Here is a 13,401-nt window from a genome sequence, read left to right as displayed (position 1 = left end):
ATACCTTTCGTCACAGTTGCATTCTTTTATAGACACAGGACGCCTCTGCGATTCCCATAAATTCGTGGGAGAGCGCACTTAACAATACTATTGCCACCCTTTTGCTGCTACGTACGTCCGTAAGCTATTCGTGGTTCAACAAGAAGAATCACTCGGGCCAGCGGGTAAAGCCAAAGTCAACTGCTGTAGTGGTGTTGTCCCTTCACGAAATAAGCGACCAAATAGTTTGGAAAACGGCACCGCACCGACAAATACACCGAAGCACAAACGCCGTGATTGCCTAAAGGTAACGAGAAAGTGCGTTCTTTAACAATGAAGTATGTGCCAAGTCTCTTTTCGCTTGACAGATAGCGAACAAACAACGTTCGAACGCTACGACAGTCTTGCCACGACTTCTATACAGGAATCGTACCTCGCTGTAGCCAACGTCGCTCCTGCGTTCGCACGATGGTCGATCGTTAGTTGACGTGAATTGCAAAACAGCCATATTCACTGAAAGACAAATGCTATGGCTCTGGTTTAGGGCTTCCATCCATGACATGGCCGTACTCTGGAGAAACGAGATGAAAAATTAGATACTTGGTGTAAGCTACTGCGCAAGAGAGGCCAATGCTGTTTTATAAACCGCACTAGCCACGATAACCTTTAGCATACTTTGCTTATCGTTGCCTAAAATTAATGTCCTGATTCACAAAGCTCGTCGTTCGCAACACACGCTGTGCCAGCAGCTGACACACTATTATTCGTTTACCGCGACGGATGACCCGTGCATGTCCTCACAGACCACTCTTACGCATATGAATAATTTTGACATTGCCGGCGGTGCCTTGTTCTTGTTGATCGATACTTCTGCTATTCTCTAACGACGATCTCATACACTTGTACCAGTTACAGTTATGCTCTATATAAGCGCCAAATGAAAAAGAAATGTTACGAGTTTTGGCCTTGCCTGTGCTAATTGCCAGCAACAACTAGTATAAGTGCCCACACAATGGAAAATTAGCCACATCGGGTCTTAAGCAACGCTAGAACATCCTGTTTCAACTCGTTGGTAAAATAGGCACTCACCATGGAAACGGTGAACGCTTTTTTCGGCGCTTCAAAACTCGACGGCGGCTCCATCTGGCAGTAACCGCGGCTGTGGTAGAAGTGGGTCTCGAAAACGAATATATCGACTTCCCTGCCAGAAATGGATGAGAAACGACAAGTGTCTTCACATGCAAGGTAGAGTTAAAACAATAGAAACGGCGCAACGACGGGAACGTGCCAGCGACAAGTTAAGATCTTTCTTCGAGCTTCTTTTTCGAACCGAACACAATGTATTCATATTTTTTACCATGATGTAGAACACATATTCAGCGCTTTTGACAAACCGTGCTCTGTGCAAGACTTATTTTCGTGCAGAACATCTTGGTTCAATATTTTAGGACAGAGGACGTAACTTGCTTACTTTACGAGGTCCTTCAGCCGTTTCGTAAGCAACTTTGAAGGTACGTGTATGTCCAAAACTTCGACGCTGAGCATTATTTGTAGATCTGCTTGAAACACGGACCGCATTGCCTGAAAGATAAGAAATGCTCATTAGTGCAACGAATCATAACATTAGCTAGACAACTTGCAAAGTTGAACTACAGGCGTGAATTCAGTGATACGTGTTATAACTTGCGGGGAGCTTTACAATACTCTCAACTACCAGCACGAAGGGCGTACACACACAGTTGTTGATCAAACTGCGTAACTTGCGCAGAGTGCAGGTAACATTCTTGACGCGGAAATATAAAATTGTTTAAATTATTATCGCACTGTAAAAAAATAATTTACGCAAAATACAACATAGTTCACCATGCGTTAACGTAAACGAGGTCAGAGCGCAAACGCAAACGCCTGACGCAGTACAGAAGCGCTAAGCTCCACTAAATGTTTGCAGGAAATTTCCAAGCAAAGTAATGTTGGGACACACGCACACACACAAAAGCAACGAATTACTAGCATCTTTGTCATTCATTTGGGTCCGCACTTCGCATTACACTTTCACTGTGAATACAGTGAACTGAAATTATTGCTTTGTTCAGCACATACTTAGCGCGACATTAAAATGAATTGTTGGGAGCGGCTCAGCACTGAACAACGGTAGAGTGTATGGCGACAGCTGTGACACAAAACGAATAAATTTAGCACACGGACGTTACACTAACAGCTAAAGCTTATTGGAAGAAATCAAACACTTACGTACGCAGAGAATACCGGGGGATGTAAAAAAAATGAAGGCGTCTTTTAAAAATAACTTTGAATAATTTAATTAAGTTTGGGCACCTGAGGTTCTTTAACGTGCAACTAAGAATAATCCCACGAGTGTTTCTAGCAGGCGGGCGTCGAACTCGCAACGTCGTCGTGCTACAAAGCCACAGCTGGGCCACCACGGCGGCTGGGCCCCTTCCTTGCGTGCGTCTCGTGATCACTATAGTATAGCCGTTGCTTTGTAAATGAACTCTTTTTCACAATAGTAATAAAGAGCACGAAATCCACGGCGGTCTCACGTGAAAGATTTGGGCGAACTTGACGAGCGCGATCGTGGTCCGTGCCAAATGCAGCAGAGCGAGACCGTGCAGCGCGTGCCTACGCAGGAAGCCGGCCGCCTGCAGCGCAACATACGCCGCCGCACGTGGACCCGACCGCTCCAAGTGAGCCACGAGGGTTGACGAGCCATCGCCGACAAGGGCCGCCAGATGGCGAGCGTGCTTGAGGGACCAGGCCAGCCTAAGGGCACGATCTGCACTCGGCCGCAGGAATAAGAGGGTGAGTGTGGCTCAGTTATAGGATATCAAGGAGGCGTTGATAGAGGTTTCCAGTCAAGAAATGGATTTGAGAGCAGTATGTTCAACACTTTTCAGTCTGCTGTTATCCGTCATCCCCCACATTAGTGAGCACCGAAAAATTCCTTAAGAAAAGTCTATGATGCAACAAAGACGTCCTTCAAATGCGGCAACTTCACTGCCTGCTTTGATGCAATTATGCTACTAAAACGCGTTCTATTCGTTGCTCGCGACTCAGGTGCGCGACGCTGGCGATGGCACATGACGGGGACGCGCGGCGGTGAAGATGACGCTATAGGATGAACAAACTTCTTATAATAGAAGTTCCCAACCCTGAAGTGGACTGGAGGGTTAACCAGAGGGTTAACCTAGACTGGAGGGTCAACCCAGCCAAACGCGCAGGACTCACCAGAAAGGAACACTGTCCGCTCCCTCAAGTCGATGGAGAGCCCAGGGTGGACAATGTGCGTGCACAGCCGGTCCGGCACTTGACTGTTGTCGTACAGTTCACCGGACACCACGCACACCAGTGGCCTGCCAATAGCTGCGAAGAGTTAGCCGATAGGTTCGATCGGTATTATTGCATTGTTGTTTGTTATTCAGTGTGTTCAACTTCAGAAATGTCCGAAGGTATTGCAGCTAATCGCATTTAGTTTTGCATCGGCTCGTTTCAGTTACGAAAGCCATCTGAAATCGCCCTTGCCGCGTCGGTAATTGTGGTTTAATGTTCCACGTTTTAATTCGCCAGCAATGTAAAGAGAGAGAACTGAAAACAAGCACTTGTGAAAATAAGAAAAAAATATAAGAAACCGAAAGTTGATGTTTCGAAGACGCTGTGGGCCTTTTGTCAACAATAGCAACGACGATGGACGGTTGTCACTCGTACACGGCAACGATGACGAAATAAGCGTGGATATACGTATCTGGTAGATTGAACGCGTACTGTTAACCACGTGTACTCTTGACCGGATGTAAAATGACTCTAGCGGTAAGCGCGCGAATAAGAAATATTCTCTGGAGATCATAGCCACAGCATCCCGTCGAAGCGACGCGACAGAACGAACGGAAGTAACGACGTTGGTTATCGAGGACTCACCTGTCTCGTCGTCCTCAAGGACCAATTCGCGGCTTCTGTTTCCTGCACGTAAAGTTGTTTTATATTAAACAGACATCTGACAAAGACGGCATAAGAGGACCTACATCAACATAACCAAACATTGAAGGTTTAGGAGAAGTAGAACGAACAGGACATATCAATTTCTACGTGTTACTAAGATAATTGTTGTCGTGCAACATTGTGTCACAAGATAACGTTCTAAAGGAAAATATTGACATAAACATTGTCATTACCATGCAATTTTAGCACATAATCTAACACCCTGCTGCAGCAGCTGCACCGACCGTGTGAAGGCCTTCATTGGAGTCGCATTGTGAAGCTATGACGTTAACAGTATAACAAGATCTTTTAGACAGGCACTTATGGAAGCACTTACCGCTTCCTTGTTCTACAGTGACTGGTAGATCAATTTCGGCGCTGTCTGAAAAAAACAGAGAGAAGAGAACAATGTATATCGGACACAGTAATTGGTGACACAGTCAGAACGTTTTTCAAAGCAGGGCGCATATACTGAAGGACATAATATGCTACGGTAAGGATTCATTGTATAGCGATCCAGCTTTTATTGCTTTTAGTACTCGGTGAAGACCTGGCACAATGTACGATGTTTATAAGGCAAACGCTAATGAAATGACTGCCAACTTCTAAGCATCTAAGCAATCATTCGTTTCAATGGCACTATTTGAAAAAAAAAACATTTATTAGTGGCACGAACATTGAGTTACACTCTTGCTTCTTGCACAGCACTTCCGGTTCACCTCCTGAGACGAACGGCGAGGAAATTTAAAATAAATCAGAAAAAATAAAAAAAATAGTACAGTACAAAATTTATGGGTTTCGTTAGAGATATTATATAACAGCATAAGTTTAGTTACAACTTGAGTTACTAAAGTGTCTGGAATAATTAGAATTAATTAGAAATCATTGATTACCACATACAAAAACACAGAATCATAGACTTTAGAAACCCGCCATGGGAGCACGACTTGGCGAAATTCCTGGAAACCCGAAAGTAGAAAGCGGTAGTAATGACGTCACTAAAAATGTGGCATGATATTTAACTGGCTAATTAATGGAAAACAGTCGCCTCCAAGTTCGGTTCGTGCATTGCGTTAACCTAAAGTTAATCTAAAGAGTGCCAGCACCGAAGTGCGAGTGCCACTAAGAGACACCTAAGTCAAAGATTATGGTCGCCTACCATTCCCTTCGGATTATAGCTTGCAGTGCAAGCTTAACATTTTAGAAGACAGTGGTCAGCCCGCCTTGAGCAGTTTTTTTAGAGAAGTAACATTTCTCACCAGTGAGTGTTTACGGCTCCCTAGGACACCCTACAACCCTCTAAGATCCCTCTCTGTTGTTCTCCTTCAAGTTTTTGCAGAACATTGATGTGGTGCAATAAACAAGGCACCATGAATGTCGGAAGGAGCCTTGTACATGTCTCAACGCTTACCCAGTGCCTGCTGCAGCGCTGTCAGACGCGGATACGGCTTTCCGTGACAGCTTCCCCGCCAGTCCTCGAAGTCCGCGTTGAAGACGGCCACGGAGCCGCTTCGTGAGGCCCTCCGAACAGTCAGTGCCTGAGACAAGAATCGACGAGTTCGGCACCGCGTTATAGTAGTACGCTCAAGTAAAATTTAGAATACAGCCGCCAGAAACATTGGCATCTGTAGCCATGACTAGCGTGTGCATTAGTCACGTCACGAATACTTCGCTCTAGTATAAGGCAAATCTCTCCATGTCAGAGCCTAGTAAACATTCAGAATTACGTTGCCGCTCAGCACTCGTCTTGCTGATTAAACTGTGCTACTCAATAAATGGATTCCTGTGGGGGCAGCGGGACGCTTGTCGTATGCAGAGTACTGGCCCTAGTTCCTACTTATTGGTGGTTCACTGAAACTAAATAAAATGGCAGTGTCACCCAAAAGTCGAAGCACTGATAGCGATAGGCATGAAGTAGACAACCTTACACAATAAGGTTCATAGTTTCTTGTAGGCTGTATCATCATCAGCAGCAGCAGCAGCATCATCAGCCTGGTTGCGCCCACTGCAGGGCAAAGGCCTCTCCCTTACTTCTCCAACAACCCCGGTCATGTACTAATTGTGGCCATGCCGTCCCTGCAAACTTTTTAATCTCATCCGCCCACCTAAGTCTCTGCCGCCCCCTGCTACGCTTCCCTTCCCTTGGAATGCAGTCCGTAACCCTTAATGACCAACGGTTATCTTCCCTCCTCATTACATGTCGTGCCCATGCGCGTTTCTTGTATAAAGAGCAGGCTGTATAAAGTGCATTAAACATTCGCATACTAACTAGACAAGCATGGTGTCACGCTTTCATAGACAAACATGAATAGGTTCCACTTGATTACCGCGTGCACTCGCTGTCACAACACTGGCGTGATGGGAGCGCCGGCAGCGGGGAGAAGAGAACGCTTCATGTCACAGTGCCGCTCTTACCGCAGTCTTCATCGACTCCGGCGTCTCAAAAGACAGAACTTCGCTGCCCTTGACAGTGACGGTGGTCGCAGTCGCGGGGACCTCTAACTGTCTCCAGCCGGTCGTGTTACAGACCTGCGAGTCCAGTACGTACACGCTGCGTGTGACGAGACTTGCCGCATGTGAACCATTAGCGCGCTGCGAATCTTGTAACTTAATAGCGTTGCGACGAGCGATATTAGGTTCTCAGCTGAACCCATTATTTTGGCCAGGCATACACAACATAAATAAGGGGGCTTCTGTTAACGCGGTCGTCTGATTTGGAAACAAATATGAGGGGTACATAAAAACTATTACTGTTCACTGTCGGTCACCGAGGTGGCTAATTATTGAAATAAACAAACAAACAAACAAACAAACAAACAAACAAATAAATAAATAAATAAATAAATAAATAAATAAATGCTGACGTTGGAAGCCTGCCCTACAGATTTGTCCCTTTTGTTTAGACACCTGAAACTGCAAGCGCGGTCAAAGAAAGGCTACACTGTAGAAGGGACATCTGCCAAGTGGATTTCTTTTTTCATATTCAGCTGGGTAAACTAAGCGTTTGAGAATATTTTCTGCATCGCTCCTTGTGCGAGCTTTTCTTTTCTTTACTTTTTTTGCACGAGCGATTAGGCTTATAGGTTTGCAGCAGTGCTACGCTACATTTACCTGCGAGTATTCGACGTGCTCCTCTAGGTTGCAGGACGCCTCCAAAGCAGGGCGTTGGTAGACGCGGTACCGATAGGCTCTCATGTCTACGGACACGAACAACAACGGCCCCTGTGGATTTTGCTCTTCGACCTGTCTCAACCATTCAGCAGCCGTGTCCTGAGCGCACGCAAAAGCAAGGAAGGTGTACGGAATACGTTGTCATTGTTGGCTTTTACTTACAAAGACAACGTCGGACGATATGACCGGCGCCGTGACATTGCAGATATCATATTTTTCGAATACAGACTGTTTTAAATTCTGAGAGGTCTGCCGTGTCAAAACCACGATCTGATTATGAGGCTCGTCGACACCCGGCAGCGTCACAAAGCAGCAGGCAGCCAGCGATGGTCCTCGCTAATATATATATATATATATATATATATATATATATATATATATATATATATATATATATATATATATATTCTCCATTGTATTGAAGTCTACATGATTAGGTCGCTTAAGGCAAAATTATTTGGGCGCGATAGACGATAGAGCTTATTCCACAAACGTGTTACAACGCATATATTCATTTGTTCACAATGCTCGTACAACATACTTTTCTCCTACCAGAAAAAAAATAAAGGCAATGGGTTCTTCCGTGGCAGTTTTTGCGTGTTCTTGAAGAGGAGCCAGCAAATTACGCTCACGCAGGAGTAACATTTCCAGACAGCTGCATCCGTTAAGGCTGAAAAGTAAGCTATTGATGACGTGAACTTAGGATGCATATCGAGCGATACACAATAAGACGAAAGAGAAATAATTGCCGGGACAAACGTTTAGTATCTTCCTTCCTATTTCGCGCTCCATCCATTTCTTTTTGTCGTCATCGTCTTGTCGTCTTGTCTTACAGCGCTGGTAAATATGCATCCTGACGGCGCCAGTGGTTTTCAAAAGCGTTCTGCTGCTCCGATAATGCTAATCGTTTTGCAAGAAATCAAATATTCGAAAGAATTGCACGGGTGGTTTCATCGAATAGGTGAATGGACGTCTTACGAGCTATAGGTACTCTTGACTCTAAAAACATCGTCGGTCTGATAACCTTGCGAACTCGCCGCGGTAGCTTAGCGGCTATGGTGTTGCGCTGCTAAGCACGAAGTCGCGGGGTCAAATCTCGGCCTCGGCGCCTGCATTTCAATGGGGGCGAAATGCAAAAACGTCCGTGTCCATCGAGGTCACGTTAAAGATCTCCTGGTGGTAAAAATTTATCCGGAGTCGTCCATTACGGCATGCCTCATAATCAGATCATGGTTTTGGCACTTAACACCTCAGAATTCAATCCTGATAAGCTTGCGACATTACCCTCATCAAACACATTAATATACGTAAAATAAGGTCACCATGCCGAACTCGTATTTCTGAGCTGCTTGGATATGAGCTAGCAGGTTCGGTTTGAACCATTCTGATAGCAAAAAAAAAAATGATTGCAAACGAGCACGAGAGAGAAGTCAACCGTGCTGCCTCTCTCCGGATTACTTAAGTTTGTGGTAGCACACGAGAAACTGCACTTAAATCTACCCGCGCACGTAACTTTACCATTGGCAAGGTTGGTATGCATGTCCTCCTTTCCTCGTGAAGTGTCGACGCGGGCATGACCCGGCAGGGACCGACGAATCCCGGGTAGTGCGAGTTGAGCACGATCATGTCGGTGAATCTGGAAGAAGAGCAAAGTAACACTTTTTGGCAAGGTGTTTTCAAAGCCCGACTACACTGCATTGAACTGCTACACGGAAATAAACTTCCAGAAAGAGAGATGGAAACCCTGAACCAACATGAACGCTGCGCTCACATATTAACAGTTCACAGCTTGCAGGAAAACACGTGAACTTATAGAGAATAAATCTAAACACAAACTCATCAAATAAATAAATAAATTCGTCCGGAATAAAGAAAAACAAGGCACCATATAGATGACCGAACAACAGCAGTAAAATATTAAGGTTGAGATCATGTTGAGACAGGCGCCTGCGCACTTGATTCATTTAAATTAAGCTGTTTTCCAATAGAAACCTTGCGTACTTATGTTCTTTCTCTCTCTCTCTCTCTCTCTCTCTCTCTATATATATATATATATATATATATATATATATATATATATATATATATATATATATATATATATATATATATATATATATATATATATATATATATATATACGCAGCGCCTTTTCGCGTTGCTGCTCAATGAGATCGCCTGGTATATTAGCTGTCAGATAACAGCTTCCTGTTCGCCAACTCCAATCACTCGGTGACTCAGCCAAATTTTCTCGGCTGCGTGCATCCTCCTTGATCAGAGAACGAATTCCAGAAAACGTCTTGTTAAGTTAGGTGTATTCGGTTGAACTCCTGACGCCTTCTTTAGGAGCCGTATGTATACGACAATCGTGCGCTAAACTACGCAAATGTCTATTCGCACAAAAACAAAACAAAACTTAATGTAGTGTCCCCTTCCAATAGACAGAGAAACAGAGAACCAAGCTCATTTTTGATAGGCTGGTGGACTTCAACTGAGGCTTTCTTCAGAAATTCTTCATTTTCGAGCTAGGTGTACTTTGTAAGGCCATGGTGCAATGGAGAACCAGCACTGGCCAGGTGGCGCTGCGGTAGTTTGAATATGTGACTAAAATATGCTGCCACCGTCCGGTAGGCCACGAAGATGGCAGGAGATATTTAACCATAACAAACGCCCGCCAGTATCCGCGTTTCCTTTAGTCCGATGCACCCAGCGAAGTCCTGTAAACGGCCACGCACGTTGCGAGAAGCCCATGCGTTGCTACGTTCTAGCATGTCGGTGCCCAGACAGGTCAGAAGCTGGACACATGTGCGTCAAAACGAGTGTCGAATTTGCTGATGCAAAATCGTTGCATGTGCTACTGTAAACTGTGTCCAACGGCCGCTAGGCTGTCTGTTTTGGTGCTGCTGTTGGCACGTGAAATTACTGCGCTGGTTGCCCAAAGTCGAATACCTAGCGATTCTTTGAAATATCAGCGAATTCAAATTACTCTTGGGCCGCCCTACCTAGCTATTTGTCTGATGCTCGGAACAATGACTGCGGTGTCATCAGCATCGGTCAGCACTTGAACGCTGAACAGAAGACACAGGTCGTCCTCCTTGTAAGTAGTGTGAAGCATCTGCAAGAAGGAAGAAAATTGGGTGTCTTAGTTTTGTTGAAAGTGTATTACATTTGATCTCCCGGAGTCAAGGACGATTGTGCGTTGCAAGTCAGTTGAGCATGCTGGCTTCACGAATACATTTAGGTGTCACAGAATACAAGAAAAATGTCACAACTACAAGCGCTGTCATTACGTTATTGTAGTTTGTTGCGCTTTAAAGTAGTCGTGACAAAGAGACCTGTGGTAACGGAGCTGAACTAGTGCAGTTACGCACGTGCAGACACGTGTGCGCTTGAGTGCGTGCGCACGCACTGTAAGAACAATGAGAATAAGATAACAGAAGTATATGCACGTGCATGCGCGCGATAAGAACAGAAATAGCCTAATCACATAAAAGAGAAAGAAGAGTTCATAAAGTCCATTTTCGCGGTATTAAAGTAGAATGCTGATACGTCTGAGCAAACAACGACAATAGCAGAAAGAAAAGCTCAAAAGCAGCAGGGCAAAAAAAAAAAAGCTTCAACAATACTGCGCGCGAGAGGGCGCCCCAACCGCCACACCATCGTATCGAATGCAAATCGCACCACGAGTGCCGGCAGCAGCGCTGCGTCGACGACGGGCATCGCCACGTAGAGCAGCGCCAGCCCGAGCAGCCCGTAGCGGCGGAACAGCGCCGACGTCTGCTGCGCCAGCTCGTGGCTGGGAACGCGCTCCAGCGCGCGCTCGTCCAGCGCCACCAGCAGCGGGACGTCCGCGCCCGAGAAGTCCTCAATCACGGCTGCGCGAAACCGCGTCCATCGTGGGCAGGCGGGAAACGGCTCACGTTGGGACGAAATGGAGACAAAAAATTGAAGAGTGAATGGGTCAAAGTGCTAATTGCGACAAGAAACAAGAACAAGTGGGTCGATCCCGAAGACTGTACAGTTTTACATAGCATCTCAAATCGCCAGCTTGCTAAAAACTGGAGTGCTCTTGCTTTATTTAAAAGCGATTATAATGTGTAGAGCATCGAGCTCTTGTGGTGTGGCACCCTGGGTAAATGCTAATATCGACCACGTAATCTTTTACTAATGCGATCCGAAACGAGACGCGACAGAAATAAAAAAGTCCTTGGTATGGCGCGAAGTAGCGACAAAATTAAAAGAAACGGCTCTGCTAGAAGAAATGCATCAAAGGCGCTGCATTTAAAAAAATTGAAGGGAAGAAAACGTACCACTAGTGCGAGGCGAACTCAGCCTTCACTTGACGCGTGCGGAGTTCAACCTTGAGCTATGGCGAAGGCTGTCACCCAGTCCGCCTTCTTAGGTACTTATATGTACGTATTTACAAGATAGCGCTGTTAGGGTTAGCTTACGCCAATTGCGGTCATACCAGTGCATATCCAACACCCCTTAAACCAAACAGTGAACTTAAGCTTAGGGCGAGCTATGATCGAAATGGACCAGATTTCCGGGTTCATCTGCCATTACCGCACCTGAGGAGAGAGATCGCAGGGCGGCGGCGTACTCCATGTGTCGCAGCGAGTAGACGAAATGGGTGCAGAGCTCTCGGGACACGGTCCGCCGACGGTCGGTCCGCTCCGACAGGATGCACAGCAGCGGCCGTCTGTCTCCTTCGCCGTCGATCGAAAGTGGCACAATTAGGCTGAGGGAACACCGCGCGCACGAAGAAAGAAACGGCAGGGCCTGGACATCAAGCTTTATCACTGCTGAAGGTGTCAGTGTAGCGTACATTTCTTTTTTTTTTTGCACGCCTGTTCTACACCAGTCTACACCAGAACCTAGAATATTGGTCATCGAGGCATTTAGCACCGAGAAAGGTGGCAACTACATTAGATGCGCTTCTGTTGCCCCTCCCTCCATCACAAGCAAATAAATAGAATATCTTAGTTTGAGAATGAGTGGCACGCATGCACGGTAATAATGCTGCATTTCATATTTCTTGCCTTGTGTAGCCCTGCGTCAATTCCACTTGTAGACCAGCGTTTGACGGTGCCTATCTCCTCTTTGTGTCCGCTTAATGTTGCGCTGGTATCATGAACCAAGAAGCGACCCGTTTATTTTGCTTTTGCTTTTGTTTCTACTATAGGCATTCAAATGGTGAAATTCTTCAGTTGCAACGAAACACTTTAATATACACCGGCTATCGAATCGATTATACAATGTTTTTTTGCTACTACGAGTAAAGAAAGAAACAAGACGAGAGGTAACGTGGCGAAAATATCTTAGTTGATGTCTTCAATAAGCCCAGGGCTATTGTGAAATCTATTAAACTGGGTACTTTGCAAATGAGCAAAAAGAAAAGGCTACCACGCTTCTCGGTTGGCCTAAATTGGCATTTCAAAAAGTATATGGGCCCCAAGCACGTGCGCTTTTCATGGCAGGCAAAGTCAAATCATCGTATAACCTCGCATACTGGAGCATAATTAAATATTCGGAGCAATTGAGCAAGACATTCCCAAATTGAACACTCCATTTGAAACATGATAATTCCATTCGTGATCTAAATTTCACATATTTGCGTTTCCAATGTTTTCACCTGAGATGCGCCAAAATGATGGAAAAACCAGTTCAGCACGACTTACCCTTTCGCGGACCGCACTTCTTTGGCTGGGGCCCAAGTTCCGGCATCGGAACATGTGCGCTTGTGGCTGCAAAAGACACTCATTCAACCATTAATTGAATGACTTTATCATGGTGAGTGAGCAATCTGAACGATCTTAGTTTGCGACAACACGATGCACGTTTGAGGAGTTCTCACTTTAGCACTCCTTGATATTGCGAAACCGGCCGTGTGGTATATAAGTGGCAACCAAGGTGGGGTCTAGTAAGAGTAGTTTCTTTCACTTCGTCAAGAAAAGTGGCGCTTCAAGGACAGTACGTGAAAAAATGGGGCGTAGCCAAAGCGAAAGATCCGGGGAGCTTTAAAAAGAAAAAGCAAGCGGGGACAAGACATAGAGCAGAGGAAGTCGCTACCACTCGCGTGAGCAGTTCACCGCATGAAAGCATGAAAGAAGTCAAAAATTTTGTGAAGGCAGACAACACAGGGATACATGCGAGTAGTACGTTTGAAGGACATAAAACAGAAAGAACATGCAATGCAATGAGCTCACGACGTCTGCACCGTTCCACGCAACATGCAGTGCGGAAGGTACCTCCAACTAG

At 45.5% G+C, this 13,401-nt stretch overlaps 1 protein-coding gene across 1 annotated transcript in view; it reads right to left on the bottom strand.

Annotated features, from left to right (window-relative positions):
• Positions 1-13,401, bottom strand: part of LOC135915286 (uncharacterized) — an 85,243-nt gene that overhangs the window by 55,434 nt on the left and 16,408 nt on the right. Inside the window, exons 13-27 of the mRNA XM_065448310.2 lie at positions 12,822-12,887; positions 11,712-11,849; positions 10,822-11,015; positions 10,143-10,255; positions 8,659-8,776; positions 7,081-7,239; positions 6,385-6,498; positions 5,381-5,507; positions 4,307-4,351; positions 3,910-3,951; positions 3,223-3,357; positions 2,538-2,770; positions 1,451-1,560; positions 1,069-1,180; positions 413-550 (exon numbers count right to left, since the gene is read on the bottom strand). Of these exons, the coding sequence (XP_065304382.2) occupies positions 413-550; positions 1,069-1,180; positions 1,451-1,560; positions 2,538-2,770; positions 3,223-3,357; positions 3,910-3,951; positions 4,307-4,351; positions 5,381-5,507; positions 6,385-6,498; positions 7,081-7,239; positions 8,659-8,776; positions 10,143-10,255; positions 10,822-11,015; positions 11,712-11,849; positions 12,822-12,887 (1,844 nt within the window). The remainder of the gene's footprint in view (positions 1-412; positions 551-1,068; positions 1,181-1,450; positions 1,561-2,537; positions 2,771-3,222; positions 3,358-3,909; positions 3,952-4,306; positions 4,352-5,380; positions 5,508-6,384; positions 6,499-7,080; positions 7,240-8,658; positions 8,777-10,142; positions 10,256-10,821; positions 11,016-11,711; positions 11,850-12,821; positions 12,888-13,401) is intronic.

Source organism: Dermacentor albipictus, chromosome 5 (assembly GCF_038994185.2).
Source record: "Dermacentor albipictus isolate Rhodes 1998 colony chromosome 5, USDA_Dalb.pri_finalv2, whole genome shotgun sequence".
Classification (NCBI taxonomy): Eukaryota; Metazoa; Arthropoda; class Arachnida; order Ixodida; family Ixodidae; genus Dermacentor; species Dermacentor albipictus.
The sequence above is the reverse complement of the archived record's forward strand: the minus strand, read 5'-3'. Positions and strand labels throughout refer to the sequence as shown.